We start from the raw sequence: 15,352 nt of genomic DNA on the forward strand, positions 1-15,352 counted from the left end.
CGTTTGTTTGTCTTCGGAGTTTTATCGTAAATATTTGGTAGGAGAGGTCATATTGTGCACACAATAAATGGCGACAGATGGGCGATCTTCTGTAAGGAGCTCGCTCGGATATATGGACATTGGGCAGTACCGTTGTAGAGGTACTTCCCTTAAAGTGTTTTTTTTACTTTACGTAAATAAAAAAATGTGAACATCTGATTTATGAGTGGATGAAGAAGCTTTAATTTACATGTGACAAACGCAATTTTACTCCATACATGCCACGTTATCTGGCCTGGCGTCATATTATAGCAAACGTAATTGTTTTATTAAGGAGGTAGGTTTTTGTTTGGGAACCATGGAATCTTCAGACCTTGAAAGCGTAAACTAGGCATAAACATTTGTGGATTGAATTGCGCGTTCGGAATGCTTGTAAAACGCTTGTGAAATACCTTGCTTTTAAAGCAGCTGCAGCGTTTAAGGCACGAGGAAGCTTTATATACAAAACGAGCTTAAAGGCCTATTTTGCCAGAAAATAAATAATGAGTAAAGATTCCCACTGTAGATATTTCAAAATGTAAAATTTGCAGCGACCTCAAGCCAAACCGGTAATGTATTTTAGAGCACATGTTCAGCATTTGAAACTTGTAAATATAGTTGACGAAGCGTATCTGCACTGCACTGCAATATCTGCACACTATCTCTCAATTGCAGTGGGTGCTATTGAGAGATAGTTTAGGCGCAATGGGAGCAATAACTAGCCATTGTATATATAAAGCACAGGGAGGAATCAAGGGGTGTGGCGTTGAGTACAAACTGACTACGAAAGGAAATATTAAGTAAGGCCACAAGAATATGCAATTGACGTTCTTGTATTGATGTGTGGTATGACAATGTCACCTACATGCCAGCGTTGGGTTGCTTGTGTGTCACAATAGCGATTCTTTTTGCGTGTTAATGGAACTCCAGATGTATATTAAGTATTACGAGGACACAGAAGCCAACGGAATGTTGAAGTGCATGCGAAAACACTAGTGCCCAATTGGCGGAAATGTCCCCCTGTTATCATCTTCCCATTTGCGCCGCATGTTTGCCGTTAATATGACTGAGAGACTTTTCCAATAGCCATGATTTGTCCTCTATCTACTATTGCCCCCCGACGATGGAATTCTGAGCCTTCGTTAAGCCAAACTTCTACAAACGCAGGGTGAGTTATGCGCAGGTACTGGATTATGAGCTTATGAAACTGTAACATTAGGCCTCACGTGAGTGTGACATAGATCCCCTAAGTTCACAATGTTCGCGTGTCATCTGTCGAGGCAGGGCTATGAAATGAAAGGTTTCTCTTGGGTCCGCATGATGGCGCTACTGGCATCCCGCCGGACCAAGAGCTTATCCTCATCGCCAAGCAAAAAGGACGATTAGACAAAGCGCACTTTTCTGTTAGCCAGTTGCCTCTTCGGTAAATAGCATGATCAAATTACTTATGTTGGCCACCAAACATGTGTAACAGAAGCCCAAAGGTCGCGGGAAACAGCGCAATTACTATGTTCAGCGTCAGCAATATGAAGGCATCAATTTGTTTTGTCATTGAGGGAGCCTCGTCTTCTCCAATTCAGGAGTTATTTTGTTTTATTTCTGCCCAGAGTCCAGTTTACTTAGTTTCTTTAGCTTACTAACGAGGCTTAGATGAGCATCCCCACATGTTTTTGTTCCACTGCAAGCATTTTTTAGCTTTTTCTTCATTCGTTTAGCCGTTGGCCTCTACGCACGTCATCCGTCGGCCCTTTGCGGGACATGTATTCTCGACGGCGCCGAATTTGGGATCTGTCAAGTAACTAATGCTTTCCCTAAAAAAATTGATAGCTCGAGAATTATGGTGCCTCAAAAAAGCGATATAGGTTGTCTTTGGTGTGACCTCAAAGAATGAGTGCTTTATAAATAACGACGCAGACCTGGATGTTTCTAACCTTTACTTAGCTATCACGCACCTTCGTTGAGGTTACATACCTTGAAACAAATTTCCGTGTGCTCCAAAAGTTAAATATATTCTTGCAGAACCTTCGTCGAGGACAGTGTACATATTTACCATGTCTAGACGAATTTCTATGTAATACTTCCTTGGTAAATATTAATATCGCCTATTTGTTCTAATTCCTTTATTATCTAAAGTACTGAATTCTCCAAACCGGTATCATTCGTCCGTTTTAATTTCTTGGCGGTGAAAATAAAAAGTGGAAATATTGAATATAAGATGTCGGGTAAATAAATTGAAGCACACCGAAATGGACCATGTATCGGACTAAGGCGCATGAAATAAGAAGTATTTATTTGATTGAACCGTCACTAACTCAGTATTCTCCCGCCTATTGTTTGCGAATAACGAAAAGAATAAACAAATATCACTGGCAGCGACGTCAATATACACGCGTCAGTGGGCGCAGTTCAGCGCTCAGTCGAATAAAACTTCTTTCGTATTTACAACTCCCAAGAAGTGTTAGGCGCCCCCGGATATCATGATATTTTTTAGTTTCAACAATCCGCATACGATCACCAACCGTTGTGCTGTAAATGCGTTAGCTAGGGTAGATAAACTGTGTTCTGACTTAAAAACACCTCCCCAATACGTTGCAGTAAACTAGTAGAAATTCCTAACCGACAAAGACAGCTCGCTCAATATTTCCGCTGCTGTAAGGAAGCCGTCCTGCACTGAAACAGCTGTATAAACACACTTCAGCTGGCCAGCATTCCTACCCAATTGATCTACAGTGCAGGATGACAAGACGTATGGGTTTCCCAAAAAACTTCAGCTCGAGCGAAGCAACTGGCCAAAGACAATTCAAGCTTTTTCCGAAGACTCTGAGAGGAACATCAATAGATATTGTCTAATGTTGTACCGACATCGGGAGCTCTGAAGCTACCACTGCGGTTGTTAGTGCGTCTACCAGTGGCACTGACGGCAATTGTTACTAGAATGGCAATATGTTTCCGTATACTTGGCACTTTCAAACTATTGTACGATGCTGCGGATATTTACAGTGGCTGCAAAAATGAAGGGTGACACATTTACTATTTCTTGATTTCCAACATTTCGCACGAACACTGTGACATAGTTCGAACGTGCGAATTTATCCGCAGACTTGCAAGCCGCAAGAAAAATACCTTTTTTTTCCTAAATCGAGAAGCAAGAAAATAAACAGTACTATGCTCCTCATCCTTCATTTCAAAACAACCATTTTCCGAAAAAAAAGTTACAAAGACAAAATATTACTCCTACATCTCCCATAGATTTCTCCGGAACAAGAGACAAATTTTGGAACTATCCTGACAACCGCGCAGAGCTGCAACGCCCTCTTGACGTATAGCAGCAGTTTTAATATACGTTGTCGAAAACATGGAAGGAACAAGTTTATGTATCTCAGTGGATATTTGCATTACACTCGGAGAGGAGTTACTCCAGATAGTACGCTGCTTGCTAACGGTGTCAAATGGTCGCCTTCTTCTGATATCTCAAACAAAGCTTAACTGCAATGTCCGGGAATACAACTGCAAACTGCACAAAGTGAGAAGGTTTTTTTGTGCTTGGAAGTACAGCGGAGCCCCGATCATACGTTTTTCACCGAACCGGGAAAACAAAACGTAACTACAAGGAAAACGCGGCAGTGAGGAGACCTACCTTAGAAAATGAACGAAAACAGTGTAGCTTTCCCTTGCGACCATGTATGTCTGCAACTTTGGCTTTCGAACCTTAAAAAACTCGAAAATGCAGGATTGCCGCTATTTGCGATCGCTGAAAAACATCACGCGAGGCAATGCAAGATCCCTAGGGATGTCGACTCTCTTCCGCGCTGCCTGCTTGTCTACTGTGTTTAGTACGTCAAGCTTTTCCTGAACGGAAAGCGCCTCCCGTTTTTGCGACGCCATCAAGGCACGACGAGGTTCGCGGTGGCAAGTTCAATGGTATCCTCAAATCTTGAAGTGCAAGATGATGACGAGAGCGCATGCTATTCTTCCGGTGGTGTTTTTATCGCAAACACCTATTTCCGTCATTTCGAAGTGGAACTGCCGTTGTAAGCTCAGTGATGATGGTGATAGCATAGAGTAACATAGGGCCATTTAGTGGTGACGAATCACACCCGCGTGCGGCATTATGCAGTCTGTCCCCTATCGAAGCCTGGCCAAGGCTCGTGAAACGTCAAAATGGTGGTCCACGCATGTTCCCCGGGCGGGTTCGGGATGTCAGACTGCGACGAATGATCCGGGAACGTACTATGAGCGACGACGTAACAGTGAGGATTTCAATACATGGGACTCCATGTGCGCTACTCTGCGACAAGAGAAAAACAACATAGCGGCAGGGAAAGCGCAGCACTGAGGAACCTAAGACCTGGGTTCTAGTGTATTTTTTTCTTGCAAACAGTTTTTAGCTCTATTTAAAACCCCCTTGCATGTGGTGTGATTAGGGCAACCTATGCAACTTTAAGAGTTCGAAGTACATGGCGAATGATGTAATACAAAGAATGGATTTCATGCCTTTCGCCTAGCTAGCTTGAACAATTTTTTTTTAAATTCGGTACTTACATCGAACATTGTTTTAAGATCCTCAAAAAACACGCACTGTCAAAAAGACCTTGGGACACTTCGAGATCAGATTGTCCAGCACAAAATTCTACCGCCCGGTTACCACACACGACAAGATTGACGCAGTCATTGTTATATAAACCTCTTTTGACGCGAGTTTGGGGACGCTTGGTGGGTGGTTTAGTCTCACGAAAGGAAGTGAGTCGGAAAAATGACGAAGCTCGGCTGTCTACTTTTAGTGGCATTAACTGGACACGTATACGGTAAGTGTGTCTACGTGAGTATGTGCGCAAATCTCAGAATATTTATTTTGCGTAAAAAATGTGTTTAAAAAACGCATTGTTTAAGAATGCAAAACCTTACCTAAAAGTGGTATGCACACCAATTAAACGTTTCTTAGGCATGATATAACTAGGTGCAAAAACCTATGCCGTATAAAGGAACACTGTAGCAGTGCTTCACATATCAAGGGTATATGGGCGATAAGTGTGCGTATATATTAGTTTTGATGTGTGTGTGACAACTATTGCCACATATTGTACACCAGTACCAAAAAGCATAGAGCGGTTATAAAATTGGTGGGCTTCCTTTGCATTTACGGGTATCCGTGCGAACTACCCTTAATGGTAATGCACTGGTATCATTCGTAGTATATTATGTTACCACGAAGAATAGCTGCGGCCTCACCGGACCATCAGTCATAAAGAATATTCACCCAATCATCAAACTCGTCTTGTATTGGTCTGGTAAAAAGATAACTTGTGTGAAGGAATAACTTATAGTTTTTCAAAGATGTATGTAGTTGCGATGTTGCTAAACCTATCGAAGCATTTTTTTTATCATTTTGAAGGGTTTCACCAGAATTTTTCTGAGCTAACGGAACTGTATCATACGTCCAGAGCACAAAAAAATTTGAAGCCCTGACGATTGTTCCCCCAACATCTCTCTTCGAGAAATAAAACAAACAATCCAATGTAACCTAATGTTTCGTTTTAGCAACCTCGAGTATAAATACTCCCGAAATGATTCTAAGCTGTCACTGAAGCCAAATAAAGCTCGAGCTGGCGGAATGCACAAGTGCCCTCTTCTGGAAAAAGAGTACGGCTGGTTCCATCGGCAGCTTTCCCGGACAAAGATAATAGAAATCCTCACAAACAAGGGGCCTAACTGTATCCTTTTTGTCTCCCATTTTCGAGAAAAGGTTACGGATATTACGATGACTACGTGGACGGAGTAGGAGGGTATGGAAGCGGAGGCTACTCCTTGGATTCAGGTAAAGTATACAGAGAACAAAGTGTTGTCACACCAAAGCAGAAAAAATATAAATCGTAGCAGAATTTTGAAGGCTGCTTTTGATTTCCACAAAATATAATGTTGTTAGAGTAACATGTCTATTTTCGCGTTAATTGAGGCCACAAATTATTAGCATAGGGCGGAGAAAAAAATCCCGCCATCTTCACGAAGTTAATGATGATGAGAGGGGCGAAATTAAAATGCTTATCGGTAAAACCGTGAAAAATTCGCCCACACATCATATAAAGACTCGACACGTCAAGCTTAACACCACTCCGTTGACGTCGATGTTTGTGGTGATTACGTAGGGCTTGTTTGGGACGATGAGAATCTCCGTAGGTAAGTTGTAGAATTCGATGTGTGACATTTTAGCCACCTTGGCCGTCGACTACGTGTCTTCAGCTAGAAGGCGAGGAACGACAACCTCTTCTTCTTCGTTTTCTCTTTGTTGGGTAGCAACGAACGCGTTGAACGTTTTGACCTCTTCGGCCAATCTTTGGTTGGCCAATCCCTAGGGAAATCTTGCCACACTCATCATCATTCCGCCGTGTATGGCAGCAACGAGGGACGGAACAGGGCCCGAGAAAGAGTCTTGAGCTCGCAGGCGACGAACGACAACCTCTTCTTCTTCCTCTCCTCCTTGTTGGGTAGCAGCAAACGCGTTGAACGTTATGACCTCTTCGGCCAATCTTTGATTGGCCAATCCCTAGGGGGATGCTGCGACAATCATCATCAATGTGCCGTGTATGGCAGCAACGAGGGACGGGACAGGGCCCAAGCAAGAGTGTTCAGCTCGCAGGCTTTGCCTGCACAGCGGCTTTGCTGCACTGATCGCTCAGGGTCGACTGGGCCGTCTCTTCGTGCGCTTTCAGTGCAGGCTAACTACTCTACTAGGTGAGGGGTTAACGGCTGCTTCGCCACCTCTCGGTCCTTCAGTATCGCCGTTAGCTTTCTGTGCGTTCCCTTTAAACTAAGCAAAACGGACAATCTAATCATACAGAAGATATGCAGTAATCCCTCATTAAAGCGGAGTCGTAAAATCCGCTGACACTTTCGAGATGAGCGGAGTTTCGAGTTATGCGAAACGCCGAAATGTGTGGCCAGGTCACTGAAAAACTACCTAATGCTGGTAGCAAAAGCTCCACGCAGAGGGGAGCTTTCCTAACTCAGGCAAAAGCGATTGTAGAAAAGGCAAATTATTATTATGGCGAAACTTCGCAGAAAAAATACATTTTTACCATTGCGGAAGAAAGAACTGGCTGATGCTCGTCTGTTGCTCGTTCTCATCTAGTCCCAAAAAGTGTTCTCGAGCTGCTCAATGCATCGCATCATTTGTTGGTCGCCGTCGCTACATTCTACCATGTTGCGAAACAGGCGCAGAAGCTATGTTGTTTCTGCCGTTGTAGGTACTTCTCGTGGCACCCTTCGTTTGCATCATCAGCTTCATCGTCCACACCACTCTCAATGATGTAGGCGTCAGACAGCATTCCTGCAACTGAAACATTGACCTCGTACAGCATATATTGCCGTTCACAACCACATTTGGCGCGTAGTGGGAGCTAAGCGTTCAAACAAAGACCTCATCGGCTGTCTCTAGCGGACTATGCCTGACGTTTGCTCTGCCAGCATTTCTTGAAATCCCTGGTCCCCCGAAAAAAAAGTTTCTAAGTTAGGGGGCAAATACAAGGCGCCTATGCTAGGTAAATGCAACTCGAAAAAAAGTTTCGACTTGCCCGATATTTCGAGATATCCGAGTTCTAGTTAACCAGGTATAGCTATAAAGCAGGCCGCACAATCTCAACTAAAGACCAACTTTTAAAAACACTGTGTGAATAGTTTTGCTTTAGTTCGTGATAACAGCGTTTAGTAGCGTTAAACCAAATAGACCGGAGAACGATTTTGCAACTGCAGGGTACAACCACAAAACAGAAGGAGGTGGAGTACGTTTGAAGGGCGAGTGAACAAGTGAAGCTTATTGATAATAGAAAAAAAGGAATATACAAGGTGTCCCAACTATCATGAACCAATATTTGAAAGAGAAATAGCGTCACTCGATGAACACCTTGAGCATAATGTTTCTAGTACAATGGAGCAACGGCCAGTAATTTCTTCGATAATATGATTTATTTAAATAGTTGTAATAATTACTTAAAGTGCCAATATACCACTTCTAGGTTGCATACGAGTGATATCTAACGGCGTACTTTCAGCGACGTAGTAATTGCCAACAACGTTTTTTGTGAATGTAAGGAAATCCCGTGAAATACGTAAAATACCACGTGGCGGCACCCTTGCCTGCATTAAAAAGCAGTATTTTCAAATAAGCTGATTGCAAGCAACTTCTTCGCCATCACACGCCCGAAGAGACATCTCTCAAAGACAGAAAAAAGTGGAGAGAAAGTGCCGGTCGGGTGGGATCCGACCCCACGATTTCCAGAACACACGTGGGTTCAGATCCCAAGTGGCGGGCATTGTTCTACACGTTCTTTCTTTCAAAAATACATCGTTTCAAGAAGGATAAGTGGCTACCACATTTTCCCGTTTCCTTTCCTTGGCTTTGCTTACTGTCTACCCTTGTTTCTGTATTTATTCAATGAACCCCTCATTTCCCAATCTAATTCGCTGTATATATAAGCCGTCATCAGAAAGGCAACCCGTACTTTCTTCAAAGCAATTTTTTGCCTATTGCGTCGCAAAATAAGGCACGGTGCACTGACGCCTCTTTTCCTTGTTTTTATTTTATGTAATTTTATCCCCTGGGTATTCTGGTAGTGTCGTTATACCTCACCAATTCTTATACTTTCTAGGATACGGCTTACTTGGGGACGGAAGTGGAGCCGGCATCGGCGGAACCGGGTTGCTTCTCAGAGGAAGCCCACTTCTTGGAGGAGGTCTCGGATATAGCGGTGGTTTGCCGTACAGCACTGAAATTGGCGGATATTTTCCAAGTGGCTTATACGGAGGAGGCTACGGCGGTTTGTGAAATTTATTGGTTTCTGTTATATCAGGGCACGGTGTAAGATATATTATTAGGTGAGAACACAGCTTACAAAATGAACGTGTGCTCTTCGTTTTGATAAAGTCGCCAAACTGGCGCCGCTGAGACCGTTGATTGCAGCGCCCTTCAGCGGCAGAGAAAAGAAGCTGCTTGAGCGCCGCCCACTCGAAGGTGTTCGGGTCCCTTCGGCTCCTTGTCGGGCCTTCTCGGCAGCTTCCGTACCCGGTCGTCGGCTTGATTTCTGCTCACCGCAGCTTGGCTGGTTCCGCCGGCCGGGGGTGCAGACGATAATTTGAAGAAAGCCGTGCGAAAGCCTTTGCGCTCGCCCCAGTGTTTCACCATGTTCTAAGCATGCGTTTTGAGTCGGTAACAATCAAAAGAAGGTATACAACACTAAACCGAAGGGAATGTGTGCCGTGGTAGTCGTTGAGCGCTCACACAAATGAGATTTTATGCTGCGCTTTTTATGCTTGCGCAAAGAAAAAATGGGGTGCAAATGTTTTATCGAGTACGTACTGCAACGGATGGCAAGAAAACCTGACAGTAATAACGTTACCTGCGATCCTAAACGAATGAGTGCCTACTCTGCAGCAATCCCCAGCAGAAAATGATGCTGCTTGCGGTAAGCATTTTTTTGGGAGTACGGTAGCGCGAAAGGGTTCTTTCTGGTGCTTTGAGGCGATGTACTAGAGGTGCGCGCTCGCAAACGATGCAGTGCCGTCGAATTTACCGTTGGCTACAGCCCCCCAAGCTACTCCGTACAAGCAGCGGCAACAGAAAGCGTCCGCTGCCCGAACAACGCCCCGGCATACAAGGAAAGTGGGCAGTTCGTGAAATGGATTAAACTAGCGGCGAATACACTGAAAATTCCTCGTCGTAAATGACGTTGCACAACTGGGGTAAGTCCAAGCACGAATCAGCGGAGATGAATCGATGTTGTCAAACTCACTGCCGGTGTCCAATGTTCTGAGGAGCTGCGCGTGCGTCTTAATGAACTTAGGACGCCCAAAATATCGCAGCTGTTTAAACAATAAAATAAATTACGCGTTAAGATCGCGTTGTGTGAGGTCAGACAGTGAGCTCAAACAATGTTGTTTTACACGCATGCCGCTGGTGCCTGCGAACCACCTGGCTTCGGAGAGTCGTTGTTCAAGTCACTTGAAGCCTCGGTCGCTTCGAAGCTTAGGTAAGAATTCTGCGACCAGATGTCCTTTCAATCAAAGGTCCACGCGCGGCGCCATGGCGCCACAAACTCTATTTGACAGATTTTTGGGCTGCTGTGTCCACACCTAAAAGTATATCTTACACCGTGTATCAGGGTATAGCATTGCGCAACTGCTATAATATATAAACCATTTCAATGCTTCTCTGGGGGTTGTCTCCTAATAGTTCTAACAGAATAAGGCAAGAGAAAGAAATGTTTCTGTGTTGAGAAGATAGCAATGTTTTTCGTATCTTGGCTGCATTCTCATTTTTGTTGCGAATAAAGTGGGGCAAAAAGTTCAATAAGACAAATCCTGCGAGTACAATAACACAAGTTCACGAGTCAGAATTTATCTATACCGCACTGCATTAAAGACGAATCCAAATCCTACAGGCCCTATGGGGCAACCTTACGGTCAGGATGATGTATATTTTGTGCTTTATCTGTTTGACCAGTGAATTGCTGTCCCGAATAGCTTCTCGCATAAAACAAAATCTGCAACCACAAATTGTAACATCGTTTTATCACCCCGGAAACAAAGGCTTGGTTACATGTCCTAATACTGAAAACTTGAGCAATCGGGCATGCATTTGGCATGCCCGATTTCCTCACAGAATTCAAACCCGGTTTGCGTACATTTTTTTCCCGTTGCCTTGTATCAAAGGCTTCGCACATCATGTCGTTTGGAAATGCCTTGCATTGTCAGAATGTTTGTCCCAGTGCCGAGTGCATCCTTCATGTATTGCACTTACGTCAATCGGAGCTCACTGAAAAATTATGGTTTTCGCAGATGCCGTGACATCCCTGGTGTGTGTGTGTGTGTGTGTGTGTGTCTTGGGCACCTGTATGCGCGTGAGTTTTTGGGATTGATTTTAAGTGCGGGAGGGATGCATGAAGCATTCCATATGGGTGGGCGTAAAGGTCATCGTAAGCAAGGCGGTGTATTATACCATGATCGTAGTTATTATTAGGATGCGTCTTCTTAAAGAGACCCTGCAACACCTATTTCAACTTTTTTTGAAACCCTAAATGCTTGCATAACCTAGTCACTCAACACGCCCGGTACTCTGATTAGGAAGTCGCGAAGTACCTCAGCCAAACATTACTGCTCTATGTTCATCAGATAACTTGGAAACCCGTTCAAAAGATATTTCTCTCTTTCCCAGTATTTACGTTGTTCGATGGCCCGAATTACGTCACTGAGGCCATGCATTGGCGGTTGGCTGGTTTTCCTTTAGTAGCAGCATGGAGGCCTTCATGGTAGCAGCAATAAACGCTTTTCAATAGCATCTTTAAAAATAAAGCCACAAAAACAAAGCAGAAACGGAAGGCGTAGCTGGTGCGACGAGCAAATAACGCAGTGCCGCTCCGTGCTGGCGACAACTATTGCTTTCACAGTGCTTCGAGACGCGAAGGAAAGAGAGAAAGCGTTTACCGAAGGTGTTGCAGGGTCCCTTTAAAGCTGACTTGTGGTGACAAACTCAAGAACTTTGTTTCCGTGTGGACTTTTTAACAATTTAACTTGCGAAATTGATTAAACCCAAAGGAAGCGGTTAAAAACTGATTTGATATATTTCCTAGTACAGGAAATAAAACGACAAATAATAAAGCCGCCACAAGTTCACCCGGAACTGAAGCCGAATCTTTTTAGTTGGACGAACTAAAGAAAACTTGTCGGTTTTTTCATGCAAAAGTACAAACTTAGTGGGGCCGTGTAATGCCATATATCATCCTGTACGAATTATTCGCAATTGTTTCACTCATTTAAGCCAGTAGTAATCACAGCAGCAACTCCACATGATCCGGTGATGATAGTGGTGCTACGAAGAGGATTGCTTGCCACACTTACAGTAACCCGTGGAGAATAAAGGTTTTCAGTGTAGGTGGGGCAGTTGAAGGAGCTCAGTAATATTGCCAATGCTGTTGGTCCCAAAGGTATTGCTACTATGTGGTAGCAGAATTCTAACGGTTCGTATAAGGTGTAAAGACATGGGTATACAACGAACGACAACATGGCCAACTACCGCAATTGTTTCAAACATTTGATCCATTCTTACCTCTTCTACTTGCTATAGGACTTGGTAGTGGATATCTGGGTACCGCGCTAGGATCTCTCACTGGACTTGTAGGAGGCGGAGGAGGCTCCCGCTACACAGATGTTGGAGAACGCCGAAGAGGTGAGCAGTTTCAGCAGTGGTATTTTTCCACAAATATCTAGGCTATATAGCTCTATAACATAGTAGTCAGAGGGATAATTATGATAGCCAAAGTAGTGCAATGACCATCTTATGTCTCAAGTAAAACTTTTGCTTCTGCGGAGAAGACAGCATCCTCATCATGTATCTAATATTACGTTACGACAACAGCTGTCATGTTTAGTAAGATAAGCAATAGGCCATGCTTTAAAAGCGCTTCACCGTTAAGCCTCCTAGGACTACAGCTGTACAAGTGCCGAAAAAATCGCCAGCCATTTCTTCTGAAGAAAATATTCATCCTGCACTGGTGACCACTCCCTGGATCGCGACCAACACGCCGCTGCCTTTCCTGCAATCTTGCCGTGATGATTACCACTTAACACTTGATTGGGAGTGTGGTGTGCAAGCTACCCCGAGTGAGTGGAATCTTGACAAAACACTGCTTTCTACGTACGATGCGTGGACCTGGCTGGCTGGCATGACGCTCTATCTTGATGCCACCGGAAAGAACGAGGCGCCTAGGTTGCTTTCGCGGGAGTCGTTTTTTTGTAACGCATGAAGCCTTTAACATGTTCCCTAAATGGCGGGCGCGGGCGAACGAGTCATCCGATGCAATGAGCCTACTACCACCATCATATCATCTCTTCGCGAGTTATCGGAAGCTGCGAAAACTGAAAATGTCGCTATATTTTGCTGCTTTTACGCAGCACGTCGCCGGTTGGCTGGCGCCATCGTGGGAGGCGCACTGGGTGGCCTGCTAGTCGGTTCCCTACTTGGTAGACTGGGACGCTTGGGCCTCCGCGGCGGCAGGGGGAGTCTGGGCTCCCGTTTGTATGATGGATATGGTAAGTGGTTATAACAAATACCTAAGCTACAAGCAAGCTCTAATACCACACATTGTTAAAGCCTCCAGTGTTCCAACGTAGAAATACAACAGGGGTCGCAGTTACAATAGTACCATGCAATTATGCACAGAAACTAGAGTGTTAAGCTCAGACACGGAACGAAACCAGGAGGAGGAAAAATCTCCACAATATACAATTAACAAATACATGAATTTCTCTTCGGGGTGTATAAACATACGAGGGTGGATTTCGAAGCATGCATGTGTTCAGAATTATCGACTTCATGAATAAATATTTCATTCAAATATACACGTTGTGAACATTCTAGTAATATTTATTTTGTTGAATCAATGCTTGCAAATAAAAATGTTTCACAAGAATATAACTTTGTCGCTTGCAAAGTAGCCGGTCCAAATAAACGTTTTACTTGCTCAAATTGTACTGAAAAATAACTGTACATGGCATACATGGCACAAATGCACTAAAACCTCCCTTCAGTCCTAAGCCCGTTACTTCTCGTCGTTCCCTTTCGGAAACCAAAACTGCACACAAAAGTGCGTTTAGGTGGGCCATAGTTTGTGTTGTTTCTAATATAGCACTTCAATGTAGAGAAATCTTCAAAGCGATGTACGTAGCTTATACAACGTTTTCTTGCAGTCATCAGTGGCATTATTCCTACTAAAAAAAAGATGCATGCTCATTCAATTATGCACAGGCGCACGACTCATGGATGAGGTCATAGCCTTTTTCTCATCCCTGTCTTATTCTTTGGCATGATGTAGGGAGTGCATTAATTCATGTAACTAATGATTTTACAAGCGCTAGTTTGTGCACTTATATCGGCCGTAAAATATGGGCTGGTTGTCACGTAGAACAGTTTGTAAATTTTTCCTCGTTGGTATATAACGGCACAGTTCATTGCAGGGACTCAAGTATTCCGAAGTTTCGCCTTACTCGATGTAAAACAGTTAGGAAGGAAAGAAGTAAAAGGAAAGCTGGTATGTCAAATAGGCTATAGCCTAGTCTTCTACCATGCACATCGACAATGGGAAATAGAGCGAAAACGAGAGACCGGTGCAACGAAGGGGGCACCGACAGACCCCTGAGACGTGTGCTCAGCGGTAGGGCACTAGACGTTCAACTTTAATGATTTCTAGTAGAGGTTAAAGGTTCAAACGTTTGCTTATGTGTTCCCTACAAGGTATTAATGCGATTGAAGTGGTATGCTGTTTTAAGCGCCGGATCCAGAAGACCTACCGGCATTCATACCGTGAATATTTTCTTCCGCCTATAGCAATCAAACACGAAAATAAATAGCTTTATTGACCAAAAAATTATGCAATCATGGAGACTTCAACCTGAATAAAGAAATGAGGACGTTGGGTATCGCACTGCTGAGATTGTTTTGGTATAATACCGACGTAATTTGAAGTGAAGTGTTGCGTGGGTAAAAATAATTAATTAGAAATATCACGCACACACGGGCAAGTATGAGAAATGCGAGTTACATATTGACAATACTTAAAAGAAAGTATCTCGCATTTTAAGACGCCTTGTTAAGGGACTAGAGACAAGAAGCAACCAACATGGTTTAGGATACTGTCTCGTGTAGAAAAAACATTTATGCCATGCAACTGCAAAGCTCGATGCACGATTGTCCGCCGTGATTTTCTGGTGGTTTTTAAGTGGTTCCTAAGTGCAGAACTAACTGTACTCGTTATAACGATACGGGTGATGCTTCCGTACTTCATGTTAAAAGGTAGTACTTTCTTAAGCAGAATTTAACTTTTGTCGGCGCTGATGACGGGTTTGGAAGATTTTTACTTTTTCACCTTTAGGTTTTGACTTTCTCCGCTTACCTTTCCTGGTACTCTAGCGCGTGCACTTATCTCTGTTGACCAGAATTTGTACAGTCGTTCAAGTTTCCGAAAGAAGTGGGATTCGGGCTGCCAAATTGTTAATGCAGGTGGTGGATACGGCTACGGCAGAGATTCGTACGGTGGATACTACAGACGATGCACGAGGTGTGCGTACCACCGTCGCCCTTGCTACACCGGCCGGTGCTACTGAGGGGAATGGTCATCGGCCGCACAGAAAGTTGTTTGTTATAATAAGAGGAGCCTGTTGTCGATGTTCTAAAACTGACAGTATTTCTTTGCAAAGACATCGTTAGCCACTACTTGGTCTTGGTTAGGAAAATGGGGATCAAAATTGCAATATTGTTTTTTTGAACAATAAAGAAATGCTTCGAAGAATG

General features: G+C 43.8%; 1 protein-coding gene across 1 annotated transcript; it reads left to right on the forward strand.

Moving 5' to 3' along the window:
* Positions 1–4,668: 4,668 nt before the first annotated feature.
* LOC144150933 (uncharacterized) lies at positions 4,669–15,352 on the forward strand. Its single transcript, XM_077682226.1, has 6 exons — positions 4,669–4,823; positions 5,762–5,833; positions 8,661–8,828; positions 12,131–12,232; positions 12,958–13,095; positions 15,062–15,352. The coding sequence occupies exons 1-6, from the start codon at positions 4,772–4,774 to the stop codon at positions 15,163–15,165; spliced, it is 636 nt and encodes a 211-aa protein (XP_077538352.1). The 5' UTR covers positions 4,669–4,771; the 3' UTR covers positions 15,166–15,352.

Source organism: Haemaphysalis longicornis, unplaced genomic scaffold, assembly GCF_048455015.1.
Source record: "Haemaphysalis longicornis isolate Haplotype H1 unplaced genomic scaffold, Haemaphysalis longicornis Haplotype H1 scaffold_81, whole genome shotgun sequence".
NCBI lineage: Eukaryota > Metazoa > Arthropoda > Arachnida > Ixodida > Ixodidae > Haemaphysalis > Haemaphysalis longicornis.

Bases quoted from the DNA above. Each gene is read 5' to 3' on its own strand.
- LOC144150933 (XM_077682226.1), top strand. From the start codon at position 4,772: ATGACGAAGCTCGGCTGTCTACTTTTAGTGGCATTAACTGGACACGTA. The intron at 4,824-5,761 runs GTAAGTGTGTCT...TTTCGAGAAAAG, and splicing joins ATTAACTGGACACGTATACG to GTTACGGATATTACGATGAC. The intron at 12,233-12,957 runs GTGAGCAGTTTC...GCTTTTACGCAG, and splicing joins TGTTGGAGAACGCCGAAGAG to CACGTCGCCGGTTGGCTGGC.